We start from the raw sequence: 27,276 nt of genomic DNA on the forward strand, positions 1-27,276 counted from the left end.
AGCCTACCTACCTACCTACATAAATAGTACCTACACTTGTAAACGTTTTAAATAAAATCGGAAGCCTATGACTTGAAAGGGCATTAACGATATGGGAATGTTTAGATTGATTCATTGACGAAGACGCATGGTTTGCTTCATAATATCAAATTATATTCGCTAACTGTAGAGTTAAAGTTTAGTTATGGCAAATCTCGTCACCGTGACTGACACTTTCTAAAAGTGCCTATTAAAGTAAATCCTTTCCCCTTGTCGAGCGAAGAACTCGCAACTAAGGGAATATTACGCATAAACTTCATTTGAATGATATTCTTAAGCTATGTCTGTTATGGTTCCACCTGCGTAAGGTGTGCCCAAGAGAATCTTTTACTCAGTCACAAACTAACGTCAAGTTATTTGTGATGAAACCAATATGTTGTGTACCTATTTAAGCCTGCGCAAGGCTGCCATGTTTTCACCTTGGTAAGGTGTGCCAAAGAATCTTTGATTCATTCACAAACTGATATAAAGTTATTGATGATGATATTACAACCTATATAAGCCTGCGCAAGGCATGTCAGAAATTAAATGATATGGTCATAACACAGGCGAGCGAGTAGGCCACAATCATAAAAATATAACAAAGATGAATATGTAAATACCTCCTTTTGGACAAAGGACAAGTGAAAAGGGTTCTAACAAAATAATGTTGTGGGTAAAAAATCAGTCGAAATAGGCTTCGTTATTCGAGGTTTCATTTTTGTTTACCAATCTATTTTAAGGGTCCCGGACACGGCGGACACCCTATTGGCTAAACCCAAAATTGGACTAATTAACATTTCTAAAATTATAATATAATAGGTTTAAAATAACCTAAGATTCCAGGCCTATCTCGACTCATTTTTATTTTAAACCCTAATATAAATTTGTGGTCTGGAGACGCTAAGCCTCATAACGTGGGTGGCATGGATAATACTAAGAGATTTAGTCACCTAAATTCGACCATAAGCCCAGGCAGAATATTGATATTTAGAATAAGGTGTGGTCAATCCTCCAAGGTCCAGATAATCTGTGGACTCTAATTAAATCAGGCTCACTTAAGCTCACGACACAACATAGCTTACGGTTCAATTCTGAAATAAGCTATGTTTAATATCACTCATGGTGTGAAAATAAAATTACAAGAGCACAAACAGCCTGCTCAAGGTGTACAAAGGGTTCCGTTTAGCGGCCTATGAATATCTAAAAACCTTTGAAGTCTATGCCTGCTATGACAGACTAGAAATTAATATAAATTATATTTGCCTCGAGAGCACTAGTCTTTCAGTTAAAATTTTTACGAGTACCTACCTATGTCGGTACACGACATAACCAAGGTTACCTATTTAATTATTATATCCCTGACTGGCATGGTATAGGAAAATTGTCATGTGCTGCACAAGCATGTTGGAAATAAAAATATACAAAACTGACCTAACGGGGCGTTTATGAATGCTTTATTTTTTTTTACACCCTTATGTCTGCCTTGTGAACCTTGAGGATTCGAATCACCTTGATCGTAAGTGCTCCTATGCACAGATTAAGTTTATTTTAAACTACCCATGCACTAATCTCAGGGCACGTGCTTCTATGCACGGACCAAACATTGTTATCACTTAATTCACTTATCATTTTCGTCATAGTTTGATACTATACGTTTAACAAATGTACCCACCGTGGAATGTAATGTACCCAGTCATAAGGTTTTTAATAAACAGTGACTTAATGGTTTGCACGAACGATTCTAGTATAACTTCTGGGCGGTCACGTCTAGGGCATGACCCTCTAGTTCTCAATTTATACAAAATTATAGCATTGCGATACTGTTTGCTTTGCACAATGTGAAACAGCAGCAAGCCTTGCGAAAAGGCGAAGCTATTTTGAAAGGCGAGTATTTTTCAAAAATACATTGTAATATATATAAATATGTTTTTGTCGTGGAACAAGTACACCCAAACAAATGCAGTCATTTATTATAATATATTGGCAAAACTCTGCAAAAGAGTTATATAGTCTGTCTGTACAGTGTAACTTGAAGGCATCAATGCACATGAATCTCTTGAAACATGGTGGATCAATTAATTTACACCTCGTCTGTGTCTTGCTCCTATTACCAAATCCACAAGTTAAGGACCTCAACCTATATATAGGTACCCTTCTTGCACGAGACCTGTAAAAAATGTACATAATAATTTCATGCAGTCAAGTGTCGGAAAACTAGGTCCACACACTTAGCGATATCGTGAATATATATCCAAGAACTCTGTATATTGCCTCCCAGGAGGCGGGATGTTATTAGACTAACCTATAGTAGGTAGTAGGCCAGAGATATAGTATACAAAAGTACACTGGCCCAAATTAAGTAATATTATATTTCAGAATATAAAATAATTTACAATCTTGCTATTATTGAAATATAAACAAGTAACAATTATCCTTAGTTCATAAGGAGGATGAGTATACCTAAATATCTAATAGATTCGACAAAGTGTTGATTCTAGCATTGGATAAAATAGCTCCCTCTTAAAGGGCCTCTGCGCTGTTGGCTTTGGGGCCACAGGCGCCCAGAAAATGGTAAGGAAACCCCCTGGTTTCCCACAGCAAATAATGTAAAATCACGAAATAAGCACATAAATTTGTATTTCGGTTAAAAGCAGCTATGCGATGAGCTAGGGTTTCGAATTAAGTATCTGATTCCTTATAATTTACACACTGAATAGAGAAAACTGAATATTCAGAATTAAGCAATGTCTATGAATAGTTTACAGAAATTAAGCCACTTTAGCGGTCAGAACCAATAAAGTTTTAAGGCTTATGTCTAACAGTAGGCACCAGATAAAGTAAACCACTAAGAAACTACTCTTACTACATATATACAAATTTTTGAGTAAAATTAAGGTTATGATAGCTAAACATGAATTTAATTAGAATGACTCTGCAAATATTATTGATAAAGTTCTGTAGCAATTCTACACAAGAACACCACAAAGCGTCATAACTAGTGCCACAGCGCAGTGAACACATGAGTGTTGTGGCTTAAGCTCTCATAGTAACCTTCACACTTTTAAGCAAAGTTTATTTATGTACACTGACTTGCGTTCTCGTTAGTAAAGCGTTTAAAAGGGTTAAATGCATTTTATAGCTATAACTATAACCTATAACCAAGTATATGGCTTACAGTCATTAAATAAATTTAGTGATTCCCTATGACATTTCAATAAGTACCTTCTAATTTTATTAACTCTGTTTGTGGTGATAGTGATATAACGAATAATTAAAATATTCGTCTACATAATCCCGAGGGATTCTGGAAATAAGAAATGTCCTGTCCTTGTTATATTCCTGCAACTGTTTACTTTACTATTATAGATAATTATTATCAAATTTGATAATAATTGCGACGTATAAATAAAAACTACTCTAGTACTTTATTATTTTTATCTTTTCATACTTGAATTACATTACTCCTTATAACAGATGTGTATGCTCCTTGAAGAGTAGACTGACTTATCACATCTTCTTTTACCTAGTTTTCACATACATTTAAGTAAATAAGTATAGCACCCTTTTGGTGACTCACTTATTCTTTTTGAACATTTATAAGTACATTAAGTACGTATATACAATGTTAAGTTAGTATCATAATATAATGGAATATCAAATTGTATGCTTTACTAAATACCTCTCTCCTCACAGGTGTTAAAATAAAGGGTGTACTGCATAATTAATTAAACACTCATAATATAATAAATATAATATTACATATACATAATAAGTACATGTATAATCACATTGGCTTGGCGTCTTCCCACCACCAGGCGATAACAAACACGTCTCAATATTATTATTAGGTTCCGAATAGCGGTACAGTTGTTTAATGACAGCGTTTTACACAAAAATAAAACGCTAATTAAATAACTTACCCTATTCGGAACCTAAAGTTTTAATCCTGCCTGGTGTAAATATGTATAATTTTGAGACAATGAGTTGGAAATTTGTTTTTGCGACAACCGCCAAAAAGCAAACTGCTGTGTGGTGGGAGTGTGGGAGAGAGAGGGACGTATATGCTAGAAAAGGACAATACGACCGACAACAGTGTTGCCACTCTCAATATTATTATTAGGTTCCGAATAGGGTAAGTTATTTAATTAGCGTTTTATTTTTGTGTAAAACGCTGTCATTAAAAAATATAAATAATTAATAGACTACAAGTATAAAACTAAAGTGAGCCAATTGGTCATTTATGTTTACGAATACAAAAGGGCCAAAGAGCTGTGAAGTGCTTTGCCGCACTTTCGTCCATATAGTGGGAATAACTAATTATGATACTTTGAGTTTCTGGGATAATATCGACACGTACCTAATTGAAACTTTTTTCGACACAGACAGTTTTTACTTTGAAATTAAGGTTTCTTTACATAAATATTTTATTTTTTTAATCAATAGTCTTTGAATTGAAAAGTTTGAATACTAGTAAAACATAGAAATTGAAATTTAGAAAAGTTAGTGGTATCAAGATTGTTTAGTCCAAGTAGATACATACGTAAGCAATACTAGGGGTTAATTGTTTTATTGCCCTATTGTAAAAGAGCCATGAAAGATAACATTCATGGGCTCACTTCATTTTTTGCCTACTATTTGTATAGTAGTGTATAACATGATACGAAAAATAGGCGTTCCGTTAACAGGTATTCCTACGGTTCCTCTATAAAAAAATGTATGGGTACTATCCGTTCTTATACCCAACCAAATTTTTGTTAGGAATACTGGGTCTCAACTCTCTGGAGGTAAGACGTAACTATGCACTTCTCACTACTGCTTGCAGTATCCTGCGCGGGGAGTCGGACTGTATTGAGCTGGTGGGGCAGCTGGTACGTCTGTACGTTCCTTCACGGACCAGAATCGAGTTCAGACCTCGTGACCGTTGTCTCCTGGCAGTCCCGGCTTCCCGAACTGTATCACGTAGGAACTCCCCTCTGGTTCGTTCTTTGCTCCTTTTGAATGCGCTCCTCGCATCGGCCTCTCAGTGTGACTGTGATTTATTTGCAAGCAGACTGGTGGTTGTGCGTGTTGAATGTTTGAGGTTCTGTGAGAAGATGGATGCACGTCCTTCTACTGTTTAAAATGTGTTAATTTATGTTTTTGTAACTTGTGATGAATTGTATACATATTGTATTCTTCTTCTTTAATCTTTAAGTTAGCAGTGCTTTGGTATTTTTTACTGTTATGCTGTTTAACTTGTTTTGAAATAAAAAAAAAAAAAAAACAAAGTTTTGTACGGTACACTAAAAATAACATAGCAAAAACCATTTTACCAAAAGGTCGTATCTACGCAGTACTTATTACTCAATAGGACCCGTTTAAAAGACGAAAATTGACGAAATAGAAGTAGAAAACCATTTTTATTTTTTTTACCACAAGGTACCTATGCTATGAAATAAAACAGCAATTATTACGATTAATACGTTACTTATATCGGCAGCACAACCAATTACTTAATTTCGCTCTTTTTGACATGCTTTCCCTTAGTAATTCGTAACAGTGTTAAAGATAAGATCCGTTAAGTGACGCTTGTTATGACGTAAGATGTGAATGGACATGAGCAATGAGCTTAAATATGTGAGGATTATTTGATTGTTTTTTCCTATAATGTATCTTAAGGTTTTAAATAAAAGCAAACAAACAATTAGTACATTTTCGGGGAGTTAACATTTATTGGTTAACCGACCAATTACAAAACCGCCTGGATCAGTTACTGAACGACCAGACTTTATTTGATCGTGTAATGTTTTCATCTACACCAGCGGTCGGCAACCAGCGGCCCGCGGGCCACATGCGGCCCGCCAACCTCTCGCTTGTGGCCCGCGCGCCTCCCTGGCTATTTTGTATGTAGTACTGAAGATCGACAATGTCTGCTAAAGTCAGAAAGATTATCTACACTCAACTGGCATAAGGAGCCATGGGAAGATTTTGTTGACTTTTATTTAAAAACCTATAAGAACGCAAGTGACTAAAAAAACCTTCTTCCTTGCGTTATCCCGGCTTTTTGCCACTGCTCATGGGAGCCAAGGTTTCCTCGCGATATCTTCCTTCACCGAAAAGTCACTGGTAAGTATCAAATGATATTTCGTAGTTCCGAAAAAACTCATTGGTACGAGCCGGGGTTTGAACCTGAGACCTCCGGATTGAAAGTCGCACGCTCTTACCGTTAGGCCACCAGCGCTTTTTTTAAGTGACTAAAAAACTCGAAACCGAAATAGGTAAACCCTATCATTATCAAGAAGGTAAACCGGAGTAATTAATAAATTGAGTCTATATATTTTCCTCACTATAGTTCGTTTTTTTTACCATTAGAAATAAGGTAAACAATCTTGATGTGTCTTTTAATTGAAAAACACATTTTAAAAATAAATTACGGCAAATATGTAACAATTATGAATCTAATACGATCATTTATATTCTTTTGCTTTCATTAGTAATAGTTTTTGATTTTTTAAAAGCGTTTTTCAATTAAAAGACATGTCAAGATCGCTTACCTTCTTGCAAGTTCTTTCTAATGCTAAAAAAAACGAACTATAACAATTTTACCTAACTCTGGATCATCAATTTATCAAGCGATAAAATTAAGGCGTCTGTAATGAAATTCTGAACGCAAGTAGTAACTACCTGTAAAGTTTTCTGCTTTTACGGTAACCAATTATGAACTTTAACGAAACGTCACAGCAACTTTCACGACGTACCACATTCATAATTTCATACGTCAGTGGTTAAGGGCTCGTGGCTACTCATACCAAATTTTACTTTATAATTTATAATACTTTTTTCATAAACTTAGTTGTATGTAACATAAGAAAACAAATTATAACCATAATCATTTATTGTACAATATTAATATTACATGTCAATTATTTACAAAAAATATTGAATAAAATCCATTATTAATAATAGGTAATAATCATTAATATAATTATTTATAACAATTATATTCTAGGTATAACTCATAATTTAAGCTTCACTACAAGCTTTACAAGCAAAGGTTCACTAAGCAAAAATATTCGGAAAACGAAAACTAAAGAAATATTTAATACTATAAATTAAGGACGTTGACTTTTCCAATTTTTTCCCCCGATATTTACAAATTGCGGTCTCATACATGGTTGTAACTGGTAACATTTTCGAAAACGTATTATTTCTTTAGAAAAAAATTAAATGGCATGTGATTCGCAATGGCGTCCAATTAGTAATTACATGAAGTTGATTTTAATTTTGCCGTTGAATATTTATTTTATTTGTAAAGTATAATAACGTCAGCAGTGGGATACGACTTTGTTTGCAGCTCTGAAGAATCTGATCTGCTGGCTGTCTTTTGAGACAGCTGACTTTGAAGTTTTCATACCAGGTTTCAGATGCAACTATATATGCACTTTTTTCTTTTCTTTTTCAAAAAGACGAAATCACAAGTAGAAGAAATAAAATAACATTGTGAAGCTTTTTGATTCTAATAATAGTAATAATTCTAATTAGGAAATCCCCTTAAATGTCCTTATTGGGAACGAATAAGTCACTTATATGACCTTTAACCAACCCAGTACTGATGCCTTATCACCTGCGAGCAGGACACGTTCACCATTCACACGTTACGTTCCTCTCCAGGCACGTAACGTGGTACTAACAATGAAGAGCCGGGCCCAGAGGGGGCAGCGGCGTGGGCGGCGAGGTCCCAGTCACGTGCAGACAAGCGTGGCCTGCCACAGGCGCCGCACATTCCGTTGCCCGTGCCGTGCCATATTTTGATGCCGCCAGTCATGTGACTCAACCGGCCGGCATTCAGTCAGTCTTGTTGAAACGTTTAGTCGGGGCGCTCGCTAGTGCCACCCGTTCGTTTCGTACATTACATTATACATGCAGATTAACGGAAAAACCTTACTCTATTACGGCGTTTGGTTACCGAAAATGGATTGCGAAGACCTCACTTAAATATATTTGTGAAGTGTGTGTTATCAATTCAGGATTAACGTGATTGTGTCCGTGTTGACATTGTGATCTTTTCTGTTGCGAAGTAAATATGGAAACAAGGCATTATTGGGAGGAGAACGGGCATGCCGTCAAATACGAAAGGTATAGTAATATCTTATGAGAACGTAATTTCTGTAATTTCCAGGTAAACGGACAATTTTAGAAGTCTAGTTAGATTTCAAAATTTAAAGTGTCTCAATTAAGAAAGGATGATCCTGGGATTTAGGAAAAAGATTATTTTGGCTATTGTCAGGAACTAATTTTATGGGAGTAACACATAGACATACACACAAGTCACACAACATATCAACCGCAGACAGCTGCAAAATATGTAGCAGCATGTCCAAATTTTTGCTGTATTCATGCAATAATAGGTGCACCATGGCCCACACTGTTAACTGTACATCGATGGATCTTATGCCTTTTGTAATAAGGACCACCGATGTACTGTTAGGAAGGAGTGTGGCTGTTTGTACTACGTGGTACTACTAAGGGACCATTTCACCTGCCTCTAGTGTTTTTCGTAGGATGCCCCATCATTATCATATACAACAGTATACCTACATTTGTTATAATAATTAACCCCAACATAACTCAAATTAGTTCTTGATAAAACATATTTATTTCCTTGGATGACTTGCTTTCATTGACTTCTATTCTATACCTATCAGGTTATCTGTTCCTGCTATTCTTTTATTTGGTGAGCAGAGGCGAGGCGATCCATATTTTTTGGTATTCATATTTTTAGGACAATAAAGCGTAAAAGGGAAAATCGAGAACAAACCTCCGCTATTAAGACAAGCTTAATTAACAGGAACAGAGAGCAGGCATAAGCAGGAACTTTTATCATAAGTTTTAAGTCTAGGGCCAGGTATTCAACTATCATGGAATCGATTTTTCTATACGTGTCGATGTTGGAAATTTCCACGTTCTGTACCAGCACCTGCTCGTGTACCTGCTATCCATGAATATAGAAAATCTTGTTTAGTTCAAACTAGAAACAACTTGTAAATAACGTAAGGCCATGATTTACATGTCGTTAAATATTATATAAAAACATCTGTAACCTAAGGACATATAAAGAAGGACATAGGACCATTTAAAGAAAGCACAGACACAAGCGATTGAAAAGCAAAACAACAATACATACGCTAATGGTTATCATTGTTATCAATAAAGTCCATTCCAGAATGCACAATTTACAGGCAATAATCATATCGATAAGAAAATTTTAACTGAAGATACTCTAAAGACAAGTAATATAAAAACAAGACAACAAAACATGGAAGCAAAAGGTTCTAATTATATTTCTAGAGGAACGGATTACCAAGTAAGTCTTCCATGGCATCACGTTTCCATTTTCCGATAAGCGGATCACGTGAACGGATCAAATTCATAATGATAGTAGAGAAAGTGTAATATAATCGCTATCAAAGCAATTGCGATAGCCAGAAATTGTAAACAAAATAATGTGTACTAATATTTTCTTCAGTTTCCGGGAATCTGAAGAAATGAAATCTAGTGTCTTCAAGATTAGACACGAGGCACGGGAAACATTATTTTTAATTTAATATGAAGAGTTGGCGGAATATAATGTAGCAAAATGCCAAGGGTTTTTTATAAGGATTAATGATTTTGTTCTCTTAAGATATGGCTAAGTTAAAAGAAAAGATCAGATGCATTTTTATTAGATGCACCAAATCCCAGAGGGTATTTTGATTCATATTCCCGATAGAAATATACCTATTTAACAGAATTTGAATAGAATTCATTAATTTATTAATAGTTCATCAGGAATACACAGTTAATCCTATTTATACCTAATTATGACACTTTTCTGAGTGCAAATATATACCTATTAATAAAAAGTTGTGCGCTTGCAGATAGCAAATTGGATAAAATATAAATAGAGTCTGTACGGATTTGTGGAAAGAGATGAGTCGTGGAATGTATGGGGCCCAATACATTCCACGACTCTTCTCTTTCCGAACAGTCTCTACACTTCTACAGCAATAGAGCTTTAATCTGTAGCTGACTACAAAACGAACTGGTAAAACATAAATAATATACATAAAATACAGCTTATTTCTCCTGAAAGCATTGTCAGAGAATAAAGGAGAGACAAAATTATTAATGGTTTGTGACCAATACGAGTATGTATATGTAGGTAGCACTGATTTCGGACAAAATCAGTGCTACCTATATATACTTTGGTGTTTAATATCGCAGCCATCGCAGTTCCAAGACTGTAGCTAACTCACAAAAAATCATCCTCTAAAAGGTTAAAGTAGATAACTTAGCATTAATCTAAATTTTAAACTTAGACTTAAATTTTGAATGATGGCTAGAATATTCCGTAGTTAACGCTCAAAATTATGCTAATGCACCGGAAAAGAAGAGATAGGAACATGTGATAGTGATAGAGTAGAGGACGAGCGCTGAAAATACAGATAAATAATAAATAATAAGTAGAGAAATTTTATTGTCAGGGATAAATGTGAACACTACGCGAGACAAACTGTCTAGGGAAGTCCCTATGCAGCTATCCAATATCCCTATGCATAGAGCGACAAAAATATGGATTGTCGCAGAAAGAAACACATCGACGGTAGTGGAAAAATGGAGAAGTGGACACTTACATCCCCAAAGGACACAACAGCCACAAATAAAAAATGTAGAGGAATTCTTGATATTCAAAACATCTAAACATTCAAACACAAACTTTCATAATTATGATACAACAAATATAGCGACAGCTATTATTAGGATATGATGACTACCTACATATATCATGTGCCGTTGTGTGACACTGACACGTGAGACTGAAATAACGCACGAGTCTAAAGCACCGAGTTACATTGTGTTTGCAATTCACTTTTATCATAAACGACCACATTATCGCTGCGTGACGCGCCTGTATTTTAAATGCCATTAAAAAACGCCAGCTAATCTTGAATGAGTTCCCAATGTACACGGGGACTTAATTCATTAGAATCAGCTCAACACGATTTCTCACGTAATATGCCATTATTCACTGGTCCCTGTAACTTATTTTCATATATTTTTTCACAACTAATACGCTTTCCCGCTTTAGATGCATTTTAGACGTGGTCCTTTTGGAATCTTTTTTTTTAAACCACAACACAAATGTTAAGTTAGGGACTCTTCGTAAGGTTTCTGTACTTTACTGGCTTACCCCCTTATTCATAAACGTCTACTTATAACATTTTTTCTAAATCAGCCCTTACAAAGTAAATGTAGAGGATTCTGCAATAGGTAATCACAATCAGTGCTAGCCTTCGATAGCATATGCGTCACGAGCCGAGAGTTCAATGCTATTGATGCAAGTACGTCTGGTGCACTGTGAATAGTCTGAATAGTGTAATGCTTATGACGCGTTACTCCCGCCTATAGTGGCCTGAGAAGATAATCCTAATGGCCATGGAAAAGATTAATCAGATAGAAAGTAGCCTTTCTATCTACCTATGGTATTCCTATCTACCTATGGTTTCTATGTATGGTACAATGATATCAATAACTACGCATCTGTATGGATTTCGTATGATAAATATACTTTAGGTGACAGCGTGATAATTACATTGACAGTGTCTGTATCATCTATTGACGAGGAAAACGTGATGTTTCCTTTATCACGTGGATGATCCCGTCGTCATACGCCAGCTTGATGTGACTAAGACATATCATTGGATTAAATTTCTTCAATACAAAACCTATGCAATTATTTGCAAAACATATAAATCATATTCTGCATTTCTATTTTCCAAACGGCTTCTTTTCCATAATCTTGCGAATTTCTACAAACATTATCACTATCCTCCTGTGTCCCAGAGTCAATTTTGAATTTGGAACCTTCTTTTATTCCATTATAGTTCAAAATAGAGGCCAATTCAACAATTTAAACATTTTAAACAACCCTCGAAGTTGGACTTCTGTTTCTTAGAACACAATAATACAGAACGTTGCACCTGCACATGTTGTACTTAAACAATGTAAACGATTACAAAACTGTGAAAATGTCAGCGTTAGCCTTCGTGCAGCACGAGGCCCACGAGGCCACGAGGCCCGACTCATCACTTTCCTGTTTTACTGTTGTGTAGGTGTCCTATATCTAAAGTCAGTTTATTGGGCTAAACTGGGCTAAATTGGCCGGTGTAAATTCTGAATAGTTACCTACAAAAATTATTTTTTTATCTTTATTTAAAGAGCTTGGTCACTTTGGTGACGATGTCGCTCAACATGATATATTTGGACGATGATTTCCATCTGCAACTAATTTCAAAATTATTAATTTTAAAAAGCTGTTGCACTATAGGCAGCAGGGGGATGAAGTTTAGTTGGGTATAACGTCGTAATCGTAAAACAACGTATAATTACATATTGAAAAGATTGGGAATTCCACCAAAGCGATTTAACCCATTGTGAGTGTGCTGGCTGTGTGACACATTCTTTTATATCCTGGTTTGGCTTTTTCTTATCTTTTCTCGAGCACAGAAATTTGGGTTATCTATCATACTATCAGTAATTGATACTTTCTGAAAAACAATTATAGGTATAATATAAACACCATACAATAAAATTTGTAGCTAAATTTAGCTTGACTAATTTGACTTTACGAAGGAAAAATGTTCATATTCATTTTATTTGTATTAATCATACATTGTCAGTGTTATAATTACGTACATATTGGGTACCTATGCAAAATGGGTGTCAAACATGAATACAAAGAAAAATACAACAATAAAATTCTAAGAATGTCATAAAGAACTGCATTAGAAATATATATATATATATATATAGGTATATAAACTAGAAACGACGTAGCAATAAGTAGCAGCTGTAATTATTTGGGTATCGGAAGTCAATGGCGAAAGCGGGCGTGATCGAAAATAGTACCTAAGTACCTACTGCGCGGATTTCACAAGGTCACGTTCACATCTGCCTTATACAATTTTCAGTTTCTAAAATATAGGTATTATTCAAATATAAAAATATATTTAAGTAAATGGAATAAAATACAAATATGCCTAATAAAATTGAGTTGAGTGAAGGAAATGAGGGGAGGCCTTTGCCCAGCAGTGGGACACTAAACCAGGCTAATAAAAAAAATTAAACATAAACATAAACATAATTTATTCAAAAAACACGTATTTCATGGTTACATTCATATAAAACAAAGACTTAAAAATAGTGATAGGTTACATGTGCCTGAACTAGGATTCCCTGTGTTTCAGGCGTGAATGGCAAACATTGTTCAAAAAATTGAATCTATATCGAGACTTATCATTAAGTATAAATTATAATTAAAAAATAATAATGTATATTCGGAATTAAAACATACACTAAACATTGATATATATAATAATATATATGTCAATGACACTAAACTTAAATTAAATTACTTATAAATAAGTAGGAACTGAACTAGGTACTTAAATAAAGTTACAAAAGAAAAACTTAGTCAAATAAAGACAACCCGTCTCGCGTCGTTTGCAAACGCAAAGGTGTCCATCACGCTCGCCGCATTAATTAATACTAGGTTGAATCGCGAATGATGTAAACATACCTTAAATAATACCTACTTTAAATATATGTAATAACATTAATAAATAATTATATTCATATTAATACATATGAACACGTGAATTCCAGATGTCTAAATATGTTGTTCAGATATTCAAATTTAAACCAGAAATAATTATAAATATACATAACACAATGGCATTATAGCTAATTATAGATATGTACTAAAATGATTAACTAATTAATATGCAGTTACCAAGTGAAAATGATCGCCCCCGTCGCCTCGCCGAATGATCCCCCCGACAATTTTTCAGTCACTTTCGCTTATCATCACATTTTCCGTTCGTAAAATAGATCGCGAAGTGTGAACGGGTGTTAAGACAACACGAGACCCGGCGCGGGGGGCGGCCTTGCACGCGCGCGGCCGCGCACGCCGCGCGAAACGTGACCGCACGCACACAGCCTGACAGCCAAGACACACATACAGACTCGCCTTATCGCTACACTATTCAGCCGCTATATTCGTTGCATTTTGTTTACTTCATAGGTTTTTGTTCTTTTAGTTAACGATTCTTGAAATGCGGCCTAGGTTATCTGCGTCTCAATTAAGGCTCAGTCACACAGGCGCGTTTAGCGGGCGGCGCGTGAGCGGGGCGCGCCGCTTTTACATATAAAACGCTCACGCTCCGCTCGGAAAACGCGCCTGTGTGACGGGACCTTTAGATTTCACAACGTTGTAAAAGTGACGTTGATGGCTTATTGCATTCCATGAAGGCATTGACCCTAACATATATTATATTATATATTACCTATATATATTAGCTATAGGAGGTACCTACATATTATTTTCTACTAAAAAGCTATAAATAAATTTATCTTAATTTGCCAGCCGAAAAACTACTTTAAGTAATTGGACAAGGACATAAACATAAAAACTCTTCAATCTTCATGTTTACAACGGACAAAAATTACCCATTTATATACTAGTCCGGGAGCCGGCTGCATGAAACAAACCTCATCAAAAAATAGAATATACCTACCCTGTAGAGGTACCTGACATTTAGTAGCTTCCAACGCACTTGGTCGGCCTAGGCTTAACCTGGCAGATTTTGTACAAATGGCAAAAACGTTGGACAAAAATTCATCAAAAAAAACCTCATCGAAAAATAGAATGAAACTTGTATGGTAGGATACCTGACCTTGAGGACAGTAAAAAAAAAGTGGTCGGCCTCACCTTAGCCTGGCAGTTTTTGCAGTCCGACCAGATTTATTGGGTCACGTGAGAGCTACAATTTACCTCATCGAAAAATAGAATGAAACAAACGGATTATAATAGCTAAAATAAGCCTGTTGACGTATGTCTTGGTCGGCCTCACCTTAACCTGGCAGTTTTTGCAGTCCGACCAGATTTATAAAAAAATCATCAAAAATTTTTATCGATAAATCGTATGAAACTTGTATGGTACGATAGCTGCCTTTGAGGACAGTAAAAAAAAAATGGTCGGCCAAATCCTGTGCTTGCAGGTTCCTGTGTCCGACCAATTTTGTGGTACCACGTGAGAGCTACAATTTACCTCATCGAAAAATAGAATGAAACAAACGGATTATAATAGCTTAAATAAGCCTGTTGACGTATGTCTTGGTCGGCCTCACCTTAACCTGGCAGTTTTTGCAGTCCGACCAGATTTATAAAAAAATCATCAAAAATTTTTTATCGAAAAATCGTATGAAACTTGTATGGTACGATAGCTGCCTTTGAGGACAGTAAAAAAAAAGTGGTCGGCCAAATCCTGTGTTGGCAGGTTCCTGTGTCCGACCAATTTTGTGGTACCACGTGAGAGCTACAATTTACCTCATCGAAAAATAGAATGAAACAAACGGATTATAATAGCTAAAATAAGCCTGTTGACGTATGTCTTGGTCGGCCTCACCTTAACCTGGCAGTTTTTGCAGTCCGACCAAATTTATGAAAAAATCATCAAATTTTTTTTATCGAAAAATCGTATGAAACTTGTATGGTACGATAGCTGCCTTTGAGGACAGTAATAAAATAATGGTCGGCCAAATCCTGTGTTTGCAGGTTCCTGTGGCCGACCAATTTTGTGGTACCACGTGAGAGCTACAATTTACCTCATCGAAAAATAGAATGAAACAAACGGATTATAATAGCTAAAATAAGCCTGTTGACGTATGTCTTGGTCGGCCTCACCTTAACCTGGCAGTTTTTGCAGTCCGACCAGATTTATAAAAAAATCATCAAAAAATTTTTATCGAAAAATCGTATGAAACTTGTATGGTACGATAGCTGCCTTTGAGGACAGTAAAAAAAAAGTGGTCGGCCAAATCCTGTGTTGGCAGGTTCCTGTGTCCGACCAATTTTGTGGTACCACGTAAGAGCTACAATTTACCTCATCGAAAAATAGAATGAAACAAACGGATTATAATAGCTAAAATAAGCCTGTTGACATATGTCTTGGTCGGCCTCACCTTAACCTGGCAGTTTTTGCGGTCCGACCAAATATATAAAAAAAAAATCAAAATTTTTTTATCGAAAAATCGTATGAAACTTGTATGGTACGATAGCTGCCTTTGAGGACAGTAAAAAAAAATGGTCGGCCAAATCCTGTGTTGGCAGGTTCCTGTGTCCGACCAATTTTGTGGTACCACGTGAGAGCTACAATTTACCTCATCGAAAAATAGAATGAAACAAACGGATTATAATAGCTTAAATAAGCTTGTTGACGTATGTCTTGGTCGGCCTCACCTTAACCTGGCAGTTTTTGCAGTCCGACCAAATTTATGAAAAAATCATCAAAATTTTTTTATCGAAAAATCGTATGAAACTTGTATGGTACGATAGCTGCCTTTGAGGACAGTAAAAAAAAGTGGTCGGCCAAATCCTGTGTTGGCAGGTTCCTGTGTCCGACCAATTTTGTGGTACCACGTAAGAGCTACAATTTACCTCATCGAAAAATAGAATGAAACAAACGGATTATAATAGCTAAAATAAGCCTGTTGACGTATGTCTTGGTCGGCCTCACCTTAACCTGGCAGTTTTTGCAGTCCGACCAAATTTATAAAAAAATCATCAAATTTTTTTTATCGAAAAATCGTATGAAACTTGTATGGTACGATAACTGCCTTTGAGGACAGTAAAAAAAAAGTGGTCGGCCAAATCCTGTGTTGGCAGGTTCCTCTGTCCGACCAATTTTGTGGTACCACGTGAGAACTACAATTTACCTCATCGAAAAATAGAATGAAACAAACGGATTATAATAGCTAAAATAAGCCTGTTGACATATGTCTTGGTCGGCCTCACCTTAACCTGGCAGTTTTTGCGGTCCGACCAAATATATAAAAAAAAAATCAAAAATTTTTTATCGAAAAATCGTATGAAACTTGTATGGTACGATAGCTGCCTTTGAGGACAGTAAAAAAAAATGGTCGGCCAAATCTTGTGTTGGCAGGTTCCTGTGTCCGACCAATTTTGTGGTACCACGTGAGAGCTACAATTTACCTCATCGAAAAATAGAATGAAACAAACGGATTATAATAGCTTAAATAAGCTTGTTGACGTATGTCTTGGTCGGCCTCACCTTAACCTGGCAGTTTTTGCAGTCCGACCAAATTTATGAAAAAATCATCAAAATTTTTTTATCGAAAAATCGTATGAAACTTGTATGGTACGATAGCTGCCTTTGAGGACAGTAAAAAAAAGTGGTCGGCCAAATCCTGTGTTGGCAGGTTCCTGTGTCCGACCAATTTTGTGGTACCACGTAAGAGCTACAATTTACCTCATCGAAAAATAGAATGAAACAAACGGATTATAATAGCTAAAATAAGCCTGTTGACGTATGTCTTGGTCGGCCTCACCTTAACCTGGCAGTTTTTGCAGTCCGACCAAATTTATAAAAAAATCATCAAATTTTTTTTATCGAAAAATCGTATGAAACTTGTATGGTACGATAACTGCCTTTGAGGACAGTAAAAAAAAAGTGGTCGGCCAAATCCTGTGTTGGCAGGTTCCTCTGTCCGACCAATTTTGTGGTACCACGTGAGAACTACAATTTACCTCATCGAAAAATAGAATGAAACAAACGGATTATAATAGCTAAAATAAGCCTGTTGACGTATGTCTTGGTCGGCCTTACCTTAACCTGGCAGTTTTTGCAGTCCGACCAAATTTATGAAAAAATCATCAAAAAATTTATATCGAAAAATCGTATGAAACTTGTATGGTACGATAGCTGCCTTTGAGGACAGTAATAAAAAAATGTCGGCCAAATCCTGTGTTTGCAGGTTCCTGTGTCCGACCAATTTTGTGGTACCACGTGAGAGTTACAATTTACCACATCGAAAAATAGAATGAAACAAACGGATTATAATAGCTAAAATAACCCTGTTGACGTATGGCTTGTTACGGGCGGCTTTCATAAATTCAATGTGGCAGTGTGCGGCAGAATCCACTTGCATCAAATTTGATGCAACACATTGTGGCTGGACATTAAGAGATGAAATGTATAAGATCAAATGGTTTGAAGGACACATAACGCCTTTGCGAGTCGAAGAAATAACAATAAGATAATCACTTAATATATGTGAGGTTATCTTGTGTATTTTTATTTATTTATATTTATTGAGAAGTTCAACAGCGTTTACATTAAATAATATACAAAAAACATGAGAACTTATAGCTTAGCCAATAACAGAACTTCCTGTAATTTATACATAATAAAAAATCATCTGTGGGTAGACTTGTAACTTGTGCTGTACAAGAATCGTAAATATAACTTAATTTGTAAGTCTTTAAGGTACAAGGAAAAAGAGAAAAAAATAATAATAACTGTGAACTGGAAAAAAAATCCTAAAATAGTAGGTATAGCTCTAATTTTGCGTAAACAATAAATAAAAAATAGTAAAATAAAAATACATACAGTACCTACATAAACGAGCGAATCTATTAGTTTGTATGCATTTATTGGAATTTATGTGTTCGTGTGTGTGTGTTTGTGTGTGTGTGTGTGTGTGTGTGTGTGTGTGTGTGTGTGTGTGTGTGTGTGTGTGTGTGTGTGGGTGGGTGTATGTGTGTAAGTGGGTGTGATAGTGCGTGACTACCAGGAAAGTTGCTTTGCAATTTGTGATTTGAAAACACGTCTGGAGGAGAAGAAACGGTCAATGTTTTGGAACGATTTATTATAGGTACGTGCGATTCTACTCAGAATTTAATAGAATAGAATTTTGGCCATAATTGGTACGATGACAGGGAATATGGAATAGTGTGGTGTGACGAGTTCGGCGCGTGGGAGCGCGGAGCCCTAACTGTGACAGCAATCCAACGCAGTCTAGATGCCCGTTGAGAACATCGTGGAGGAACATTTTACCATTTATTTAAATTTTGGAACGATCACGTGCAGTTTTTCCTCTTATATTACAAGTGTTCGATTGAAAACTAAGCTTTGGTGTATACCTGGATCACCTGCACGTACAAGAAGGCGTTTCATATACGCCCGCCCATCAGATAGGTACACAAAGTCATGATGCGTATGGAATACAGCATGTGTGGTCCTATTCTAGCTGTCACGTGGTATCACAAATTTGGTCGGACTGCAAAAACTACCAGGCTACGGTGAGGCCGACCAAGCCATACGTCAACAGGTTTATTTTAGGTATTATAATCCGTTTGTTTCATTCTATTTTTCGATGAGGTAAATTGTAGCTCTCACGTGGTACCACAAAATTGGTCGGACACAGGAACCTGCCAACACAGGATTTGGCCAACCACTTTTTTATTACTGTCCTCAAAGGCAGCTATCGTACCATACAAGTTTCACACGATTTTTCGATAAAAATTTTTTGATGATTTTTTTATAAATTTGGCCGGACTGCAAAAACTGCCAGGTTAAGGTGAGGCCGACCAAGACATACGTCAACAGGCTTATTTAAGCTATTATAATCCGTTTGTTTCATTCTATTTTTCGATGAGGTAAATTGTAGCTCTCACGTGGTACCACAAAATTGGTCGGACACAGGAACCTGCAAACACAGGATTTGGCCGACCATTTTTTTTTTACTGTCCTCAAAGGCAGCTATCGTACTATACAAGTTTCATACGATTTTTCGATAAAAAAATTTTGATGATTTTTTCATAAATTTGGTCGGACTGCAAAAACTGCCAGGTTAAGGTGAGGCCGACCAAGACCTACGTCAACAGGCTTATTTTAGCTATTATTATCCGTTTGTTTCATTCTATTTTTCGTTGAGGTAAATTGTAGCTCTCACGTGGTACCACAAAATTGGTCGGACACAGGAACCTGCCAACAAAGGATTTGGCCGACCACTTTTTTTTTACTGTCCTCAAAGGCAGCTATCTTACCATACAAGTTTCATACGATTTTTCGATAAAAATTTTTTGATATTTTTTTTATAAATTTGGTCGGACTGCAAAAACTGCCAAGTTAAGGTGAGGCCGACCAAGACATACGTCAACAGGCTTATTTTAGCTATTATAATCCGTTTGTTTCATTCTATTTTTCGATGAGGTAAATTGTAGCTCTCACGTGGTACCACAAAATTGGTCGGACAGAGGAACCTGCCAACACAAGATTTGGCCGACCACTTTTTTTTTACTGTCCTCAAAGGCAGCTATCGTACCATACAAGTTTCATACGATTTTTCGATAAAAAAAATTTGATGATTTTTTTATAAATTTGGTCGGACTGCAAAAACTGCCAGGTTAAGGTGAGGCCGACCAAGACCTACGTCAACAGGCTTATTTTAGCTATTATTATCCGTTTGTTTCATTCTATTTTTCGTTGAGGTAAATTGTAGCTCTCACGTGGTACCACAAAATTGGTCGGACACAGGAACCTGCCAACAAAGGATTTGGCCGACCACTTTTTTTTTACTGTCCTCAAAGGCAGCTATCTTACCATACAAGTTTCATACGATTTTTCGATAAAATTTTTTTGATGTTTTTTTTATAAATTTGGTCGGACTGCAAAAACTGCCAGGTTAAGGTGAGACCGACCAAGACATACGTCAACAGGCTTATTTTAGCTATTATAATCCGTTTGTTTCATTCTATTTTTCGATGAGGTAAATTGTAGCTCTCACGTGGTACCACAAAATTGGTCGGACACAAGAACCTGCCAACACAGGATTTGGCCGACCACTTTTTTTTTACTGTTCTCAAAGGCAGCTATCGTACCATACAAGTTTCATACGATTTTTCGATAAAAAATTTTTGATGATTTTTTTATAAATCTGGTCGGGCTGCATAAACTGCCAGGTTAAGGTGAGGCCGACCAAGACATACGTCGACAGGCTTATTTTAGCTATTATAATCCGTTTGTTTCATTCTATTTTTCGATGAGGTAAATTGTAGCTCTCACGTGACCCAATAAATCTGGTCGGACTGCAAAAACTGCCAGGCTAAGGTGAGGCCGACCACTTTTTTTTTACTGTCCTCAAGGTCAGGTATCCTACCATACAAATTTCATTCTATTTTTCGATGAGGTTTTTTTTGATGAATTTTTGTCCAACGTTTTTGCCATTTGTACAAAATCTGCCAGGTTAAGCCTAGGCCGACCAAGTGCGTTGGAATCTACTAAATGTCAGGTACCTCTACAGGGTAGGTATATTCTATTTTTTGATGAGGTTTGTTTCATGCAGCCGGCTCCCGGACTATACGCGCCACTGAGCATTTATCGTGGTGTTTTTTGGTATTCAAAAAAACACCATTGGGCGTTTTAGAATCTGCATCCAAAATAAATAAAATCTTACATTAACCAATCAAAGGACAAAACATATAGTCTACTAATACAATAAGCAATAACTTTATGTAACCGTAACTTATTTTTGCACTGTCGACAATATTGACATTAGTATCGTTAATATAGATACCCATACGAGTAGGTATCTATAACATTATGACCGACACATTAGATTGGATTAAACATTGATTACTTTTAAAAACATTATGACCGACACATGACATAGGATGCTGGTCATTATAGGTACGAACACCATACTGAAGAACATTTTCCGTTACATTACGTTACGTTACATGCGTTTCCTTTTTTTCTATATTGATATTTAGAATTAGAAAGATTATTTTGATTTTGACGTTTGCGCGTGTATTTTTTATGACATAACACATAACCACGTTCTACTGGCACTGATCTAATTCTTTTTATGAGTTGAAAAATATGAATTCTAATGATCTGAAATAAATGCATTTCATATTTTGTAAAAAAAAAAACGTTTGCTCATTTTCAATTATGTTTGTTTTATTATGTAAGTAACTACTAATTCGATCTCCTAATATTTATCCATGTTACTGTGTGTTGACAAATTGTATGCACATTTACATGTTTAGGTACAAAATATATCGCTTTATTAATAACATTATGTTTTTAATTTTATAAAACTTTAACGTTTTCCATGTGTCACATGTGTGGCTTGTGTCCGCTACCGTGTCTTCTATCTTTGTATTAAAAATATGCGCTGAAAATTAAACTTGAACCTTATAAAATATTATAAACATCAAAATAAAGACAATATTTGAATGAAGACAATCAATTTCATTCATTACAAAAACCTATACTATTATAGAGTTAGACCAAGAAAAGTCTGCAGCGATTTTGATAGCCCACGCAGTGCAAGTGTTATTTATATGTCATAATTGCATAGACGTTTGACGTTTAAAATAACACTTGCACTGCGTGGGCTATCAAATTCGCTGCAGACTTTTCTTAGTCTACCTCTATTATACCTTCATGAGCTGCGTGAGCTGCGTCGTATCACGTGGCCTAATATATATTTTGACAACATCAAACAGTTAGCTTTTTTGTAATTTAAATGTCTACAGAAGAAGAAATAATCTAGGTCGCTGTTTTCATTTATTTATACACATGGATATTTTAATGTTAAGATAAACACGATTGAGTCTTGCTACCCAAAAATTGTTGACAGATATTTCGTTGTTGTATCACCAATTGTCTATGATTAAAAAAAAGCTAAAAGTCAGTTGTCAAATTATGTCATTCATTCAAATTGTTTGCGGTTTATAAGAGATATATTTTAATTAATATTAATAATGTGTATACCGAGTGAGGTTCACAAACTATTATTTAAGCTCTTAAATAATTACGACACTGTGCGAAGTCGACGTGTAGCGTTGTATAACGAAAAACTGCAATGTTTACAACTCCTAAACAAATGTAAACGAATTAGGAGGTTGGTGCTCTATAAATATTTTGATAAGTACAAGTACTGAGCATTTAGCATATTTGGCATAGTACTTATGTATTTTTTTTTTGAGATGTATTACTATGACGGTATCATCGAGCTAGGTCTTATTTACACTACATTTCATTTTTCACCTTGTTACAATGGTATTTTTCACCTTGGTATATGGTGAGAAAGTGTTAACATATGTGTTTATCGTTGACTGTTCTTTACATAGTGGTAGAATTATGTGAACTGACTTTGAGTGCACGCCAACGTAAATTTAACTTATATCCTTAGGTACCTAACATGTGCATAGAAAATCAAAAATATTTTCTTGTATTAAAATTATAATTCCTACTACACAAAGTGTGACCAGCCCAAGATTTTTGAATTTCCCGCCAAACATTTGAGTAAAATTTCAGTAGCTAGACTCTATGAGGACCTACCTAAACCTATGTACTTATATTATAAGTTCTTGTTCAATGGTACCTAATTGAATGAAGAGCTATAGAATATAACAAAATAAAGTACCCAAAAAATAGGGTAAACTAATTTCATAGCAACATTGGCAACACTATTTATACCATTTATACAAACAAAACAACAGCGACGAACAAAACGAAACCACAAACCATTTCATTCATGTCATTATATATTGCTTTCGCTTAGCCCCCATTCGCACGGGAGCTTTTTCAACGCGCGTTAAAAAAGCATTTGAATGATACAAATGGATAACCATGTATGTATTCACACGACAGCGGTGACGCTTTTTATCAAGCGTTGTTGGATTTTCGACTTTAAGCCTTGGTCGTTAAGTCGAATTTATAGTGTAGACAGATTCAAGCGCTTTTTTAACGCGCGTTGTAAAAGCTGTCGTGCGAATGGGGGCTTCGGCCTCATTAGCACGAGCGCTTTTACAACGCGCGTTTGAATGACACAAATCGATACATGAGCATTTATTCACACGATGGCGGTGGCGCTTTTTATCAAGCGTTGTTGGATTTTCGAGTTTAAGCGTTGGTCGCCGAAAATCCAACAACGCTTTATAAAAAACGCCACCGCCATCATGTGAATAAATAGGTACACATATGAATTTGTGTCATTCAAACGATTTTTTAACGCGCGTTGTAAAAGGGCTCGTGCGAATGCGGCCTTATGGACGAAACACGGAAACACACATACGTATAAACGTATTATGACATTTATGACCACTGACTTGCATATAACCACCATATAACACACTGGCACACACATTACTGACAGTTATCCCTTCTCAATAAAATAAATACACCCCTTGTATATGGAAGGTAGAGGCACTTACTTCTACACTCCGTACCCTTGTACGTGGGGACATTTTTCACCTCTGGTAGGTATGATTTTAAATAATAATAATTATTTTATTAACTTTCTAAAAACTTTTAAGCGGTTAGGTATAAATAAACCGAAATAGATGTTACATATTCGTATATACTAAAGAACAAAAAAGTGATGAAGCCCTCTAGTTCGCAAAGTTCAAAAATAAAAATATTAAAAATAGGTTTGAAGAAGTTTCTTCTAACTTCGGACAAAGTCCTATTGTTATGCTTATTTGTTCAACTTTAAATAACTGCCTAAAATTAATTCCAGCTCTTTTTGTTTAGGGCTATTTTAATTAATCGGCAGCGTTGGAGTCCACGTGCTCACGGGCGGGCACGCGGCACACAACGCGGTGTAACGTAACTTGGTGGTTCCCCAGGGTAGGCTATTTGTGTGTAGTCTATTTTGTGGGTGATCAGTGGGTAGATGTATGATGATATTGATAATATTGTTAATGATATTCAGAAATAGAATCATTATAAACTGACAGTAATTCTTAGGATTAGTTAGATTATACATTGGAGAATATCGCGTTTTTTGGAACAGTTTCCACGGAATACCAGCGTCAAGGTATTCAAAAGGTTGACATTGACACCAAGTTGAGTGGAAACCTTTTCGATGACGTTTTAAACCGTTTTTATGACATGTTTATGTTAATTTTTCTGATTAGGCGTCTTGAATAAATGTAGAGAGGGTAGTTTAGTCGGATGGTTTACTGCGTGCTCTTAACCATCGCATTGGCCATCTAGCTGGTCCAGCGCTAGGCCATCATGTTGAGGAGCCATTAGGAAATGTTAGGAAATAAATCACATTCAATATCTACTATATGTGTGATTCTCGATGGTGATCACAAATCGGCGACGTTATCGGTTATCACTTATCAGGTTATTTGCGTTATCATTTATTATGATGTTGTGATGACGCTGACATTGATTGATTCTGAGGATCTACTGTTATGTGCCATATAAATTTCTAGTTTCATCTGTTATTTGATTGATACCAAAACGAAACGCTAACTTTGAACAAACTATTATTAGCCCCCATTCGCACGACAGCTTTTTCAACGCGCGGTAAAAAAACGCTTGTATCTGTCCGCACTCTAAATTCAATTTAACAATTTAAGGCTTAAAGCCGAAAATCCAAGAACGCTTGATAAAAAGCGCCACCGCTATCGTGAATGTGAATAAATACACATGTATATTTGTGTCATCCAAATGCTTTTTTAACGCGCGTTGAAAAAGCTGCCGTGCGAATGGGGCCTTAGGCAGTCAGAATACATATTTACATATAACTACACGGTGTCCAAAGTCCTAGCTATTGAACAAAACTGAAAAGTACATATGCATTAGAATTAGGGTATTTAGAACCACTATACAAAGTACAGCTAGTAGGTACAGTATAAAAAAAATATCAACGTTAGAGCATTCCTGAGAAGTAATCCTACGTGGGATTTCAGGATTTGTCCAATGCCTAAGGACAACCTGTATAAGCTTCATAATTTTATTGACGTATCACTTGGCATGAAAACTTAATAGCGTGTTCCTGGTCCGTGTCTATACTCTGTATCTTATCTTTACTGATAAAAGTAGGTACCTAAACAAAATCTACCCTCAAATGGCTCCTTAAGCCGGTTGAGGGTTAATGAAAACATACATGATCAAATAATGTAGGTTAAAGTCAGGTCGTTCAGTGACTGATGCACCAATAAATGTTATAGGTAACTATTACCCGAAAATGTGCAAATTGCTTACTTTTATTTAAATACCCAAAGATAAAAACTATAATATCGTGCGATCGCTTATCTTAGTTATCTTATTAATTGATATTGCCCACCTGCAGTCATGTCGTGTCGTGGAGGCTATATATAACGTTTACCTATCGGAAATAACCCTTTTGAAGGCCAGAGTACCCGCAGCGCCGGAAGTTTCCGTTCACGTGATGTCCGCACGTGTCGGTGACGTCACGTCGCCCTTAGCACGGTGTAGAGGAGACTTCCAGATCGTGACGCCCTTCATTCACGCCCTTCAAGTGCCAGGCCGTTGGAGAACTTTCCAATTTTAATTAGGCTTCCGTGAGCGAAGTGGAAGAAAATCATCGTCATAGTACGGGAAAAACGCTATAGGTAGTTCGTTTTTTTAAATCTTGAAAGTTTTTGAGCAACTAGCGCTGGTTGAGCTTGAAATTTGTTAGATTGTTTGAACGATAATGCAATTCACATATGCTTTCTATGGGACAGCCGAAATTTCTTTATGATTTCCAGCCCATAAGGAAAGTAAAGGTAGGGTTGCCATACTTGCCTTTTGCCGAACGTCATCGTCAAGGCCCAGGGCTATAACCGCGAAAATCGAAGTTCGCAAATTGCGGGCATTTTTCTCTGTCACTCTAACTACGCCTTCATTGGAGTAAAAGAGAAAGATCCCCGCAATTTGAGAATTTCGTTTTTTGCGGCAGCCCCTCAGGATTTCCTCTGACTTGTCAGGATTTTTAGTCCTTTATCAGGATTGCGGGGGGACAAGGCAAGTGACTATTAGATTTATGCGGTGTCGAGTTATAAACGGAGTTGGGAATAAGTGTAATATTTAATATATATTATTATAAAATCTTACGTGACATGTTAACAATGAATACTGTCGTGGTTTTAACAATAAAAAGAACACAGGCCTTGACATAGTCAAATGCAAACTATCTTTTAAATAATGGCCAGCGTCACGCTTCCAATAGTGACAGGGTTATTAGAAACCCCAACTAACAACTAGAAGCTAGCTAGACCAAGAAAAGTCTGCAATTATTTTGATAGCATAGGTACACAGTGCGTTATTTATACGTCATAGTCATAATTTCATAGAAACTTGACATTTAAAACAACACTTGCACTGCGTGTGCTATCAAAATCGTTGCATACTTATCTTAGCCTAATTTAGCTCTAAAAGCTTGGCGTTAGGCAAAGGAAAGGGACGGTCTTACAGTAACTATACAGCATATTATGGCGATTGAAGTGTCTAATGGCCCACGTAAGGTTTTGAAATAAAATATTAGACACCCTATTCTCCTCGTTGAATATGGTTAGAGTCGAAAAACAAACATTTGCTTACCTATAAAAGAAATAATAATACA

The 27,276-nt window shown here is 36.1% G+C and overlaps 1 protein-coding gene across 4 annotated transcripts in view; it reads left to right on the plus strand.

The window, feature by feature from the left end:
* Positions 1–7,755: 7,755 nt before the first annotated feature.
* The window catches only part of LOC134665694 (transcription factor cwo), a 48,676-nt gene continuing 29,155 nt past the window's right edge, over positions 7,756–27,276 (plus strand). For 2 of the 4 annotated variants that reach the window (XM_063522645.1, XM_063522646.1), the window contains exon 1: positions 7,756–8,136. In XM_063522645.1, coding sequence (XP_063378715.1) covers positions 8,084–8,136 — 53 coding nt within the window. In that variant the 5' untranslated portion in view covers positions 7,756–8,083. The remainder of the gene's footprint in view (positions 8,137–27,276) is intronic. The other 2 variants (XM_063522647.1, XM_063522648.1) reach the window with 1 other exon arrangement.

The sequence above is a fragment of the Cydia fagiglandana genome, chromosome 7 (assembly GCF_963556715.1).
Source record: "Cydia fagiglandana chromosome 7, ilCydFagi1.1, whole genome shotgun sequence".
In the NCBI taxonomy this organism is placed as follows: Eukaryota; Metazoa; Arthropoda; class Insecta; order Lepidoptera; family Tortricidae; genus Cydia; species Cydia fagiglandana.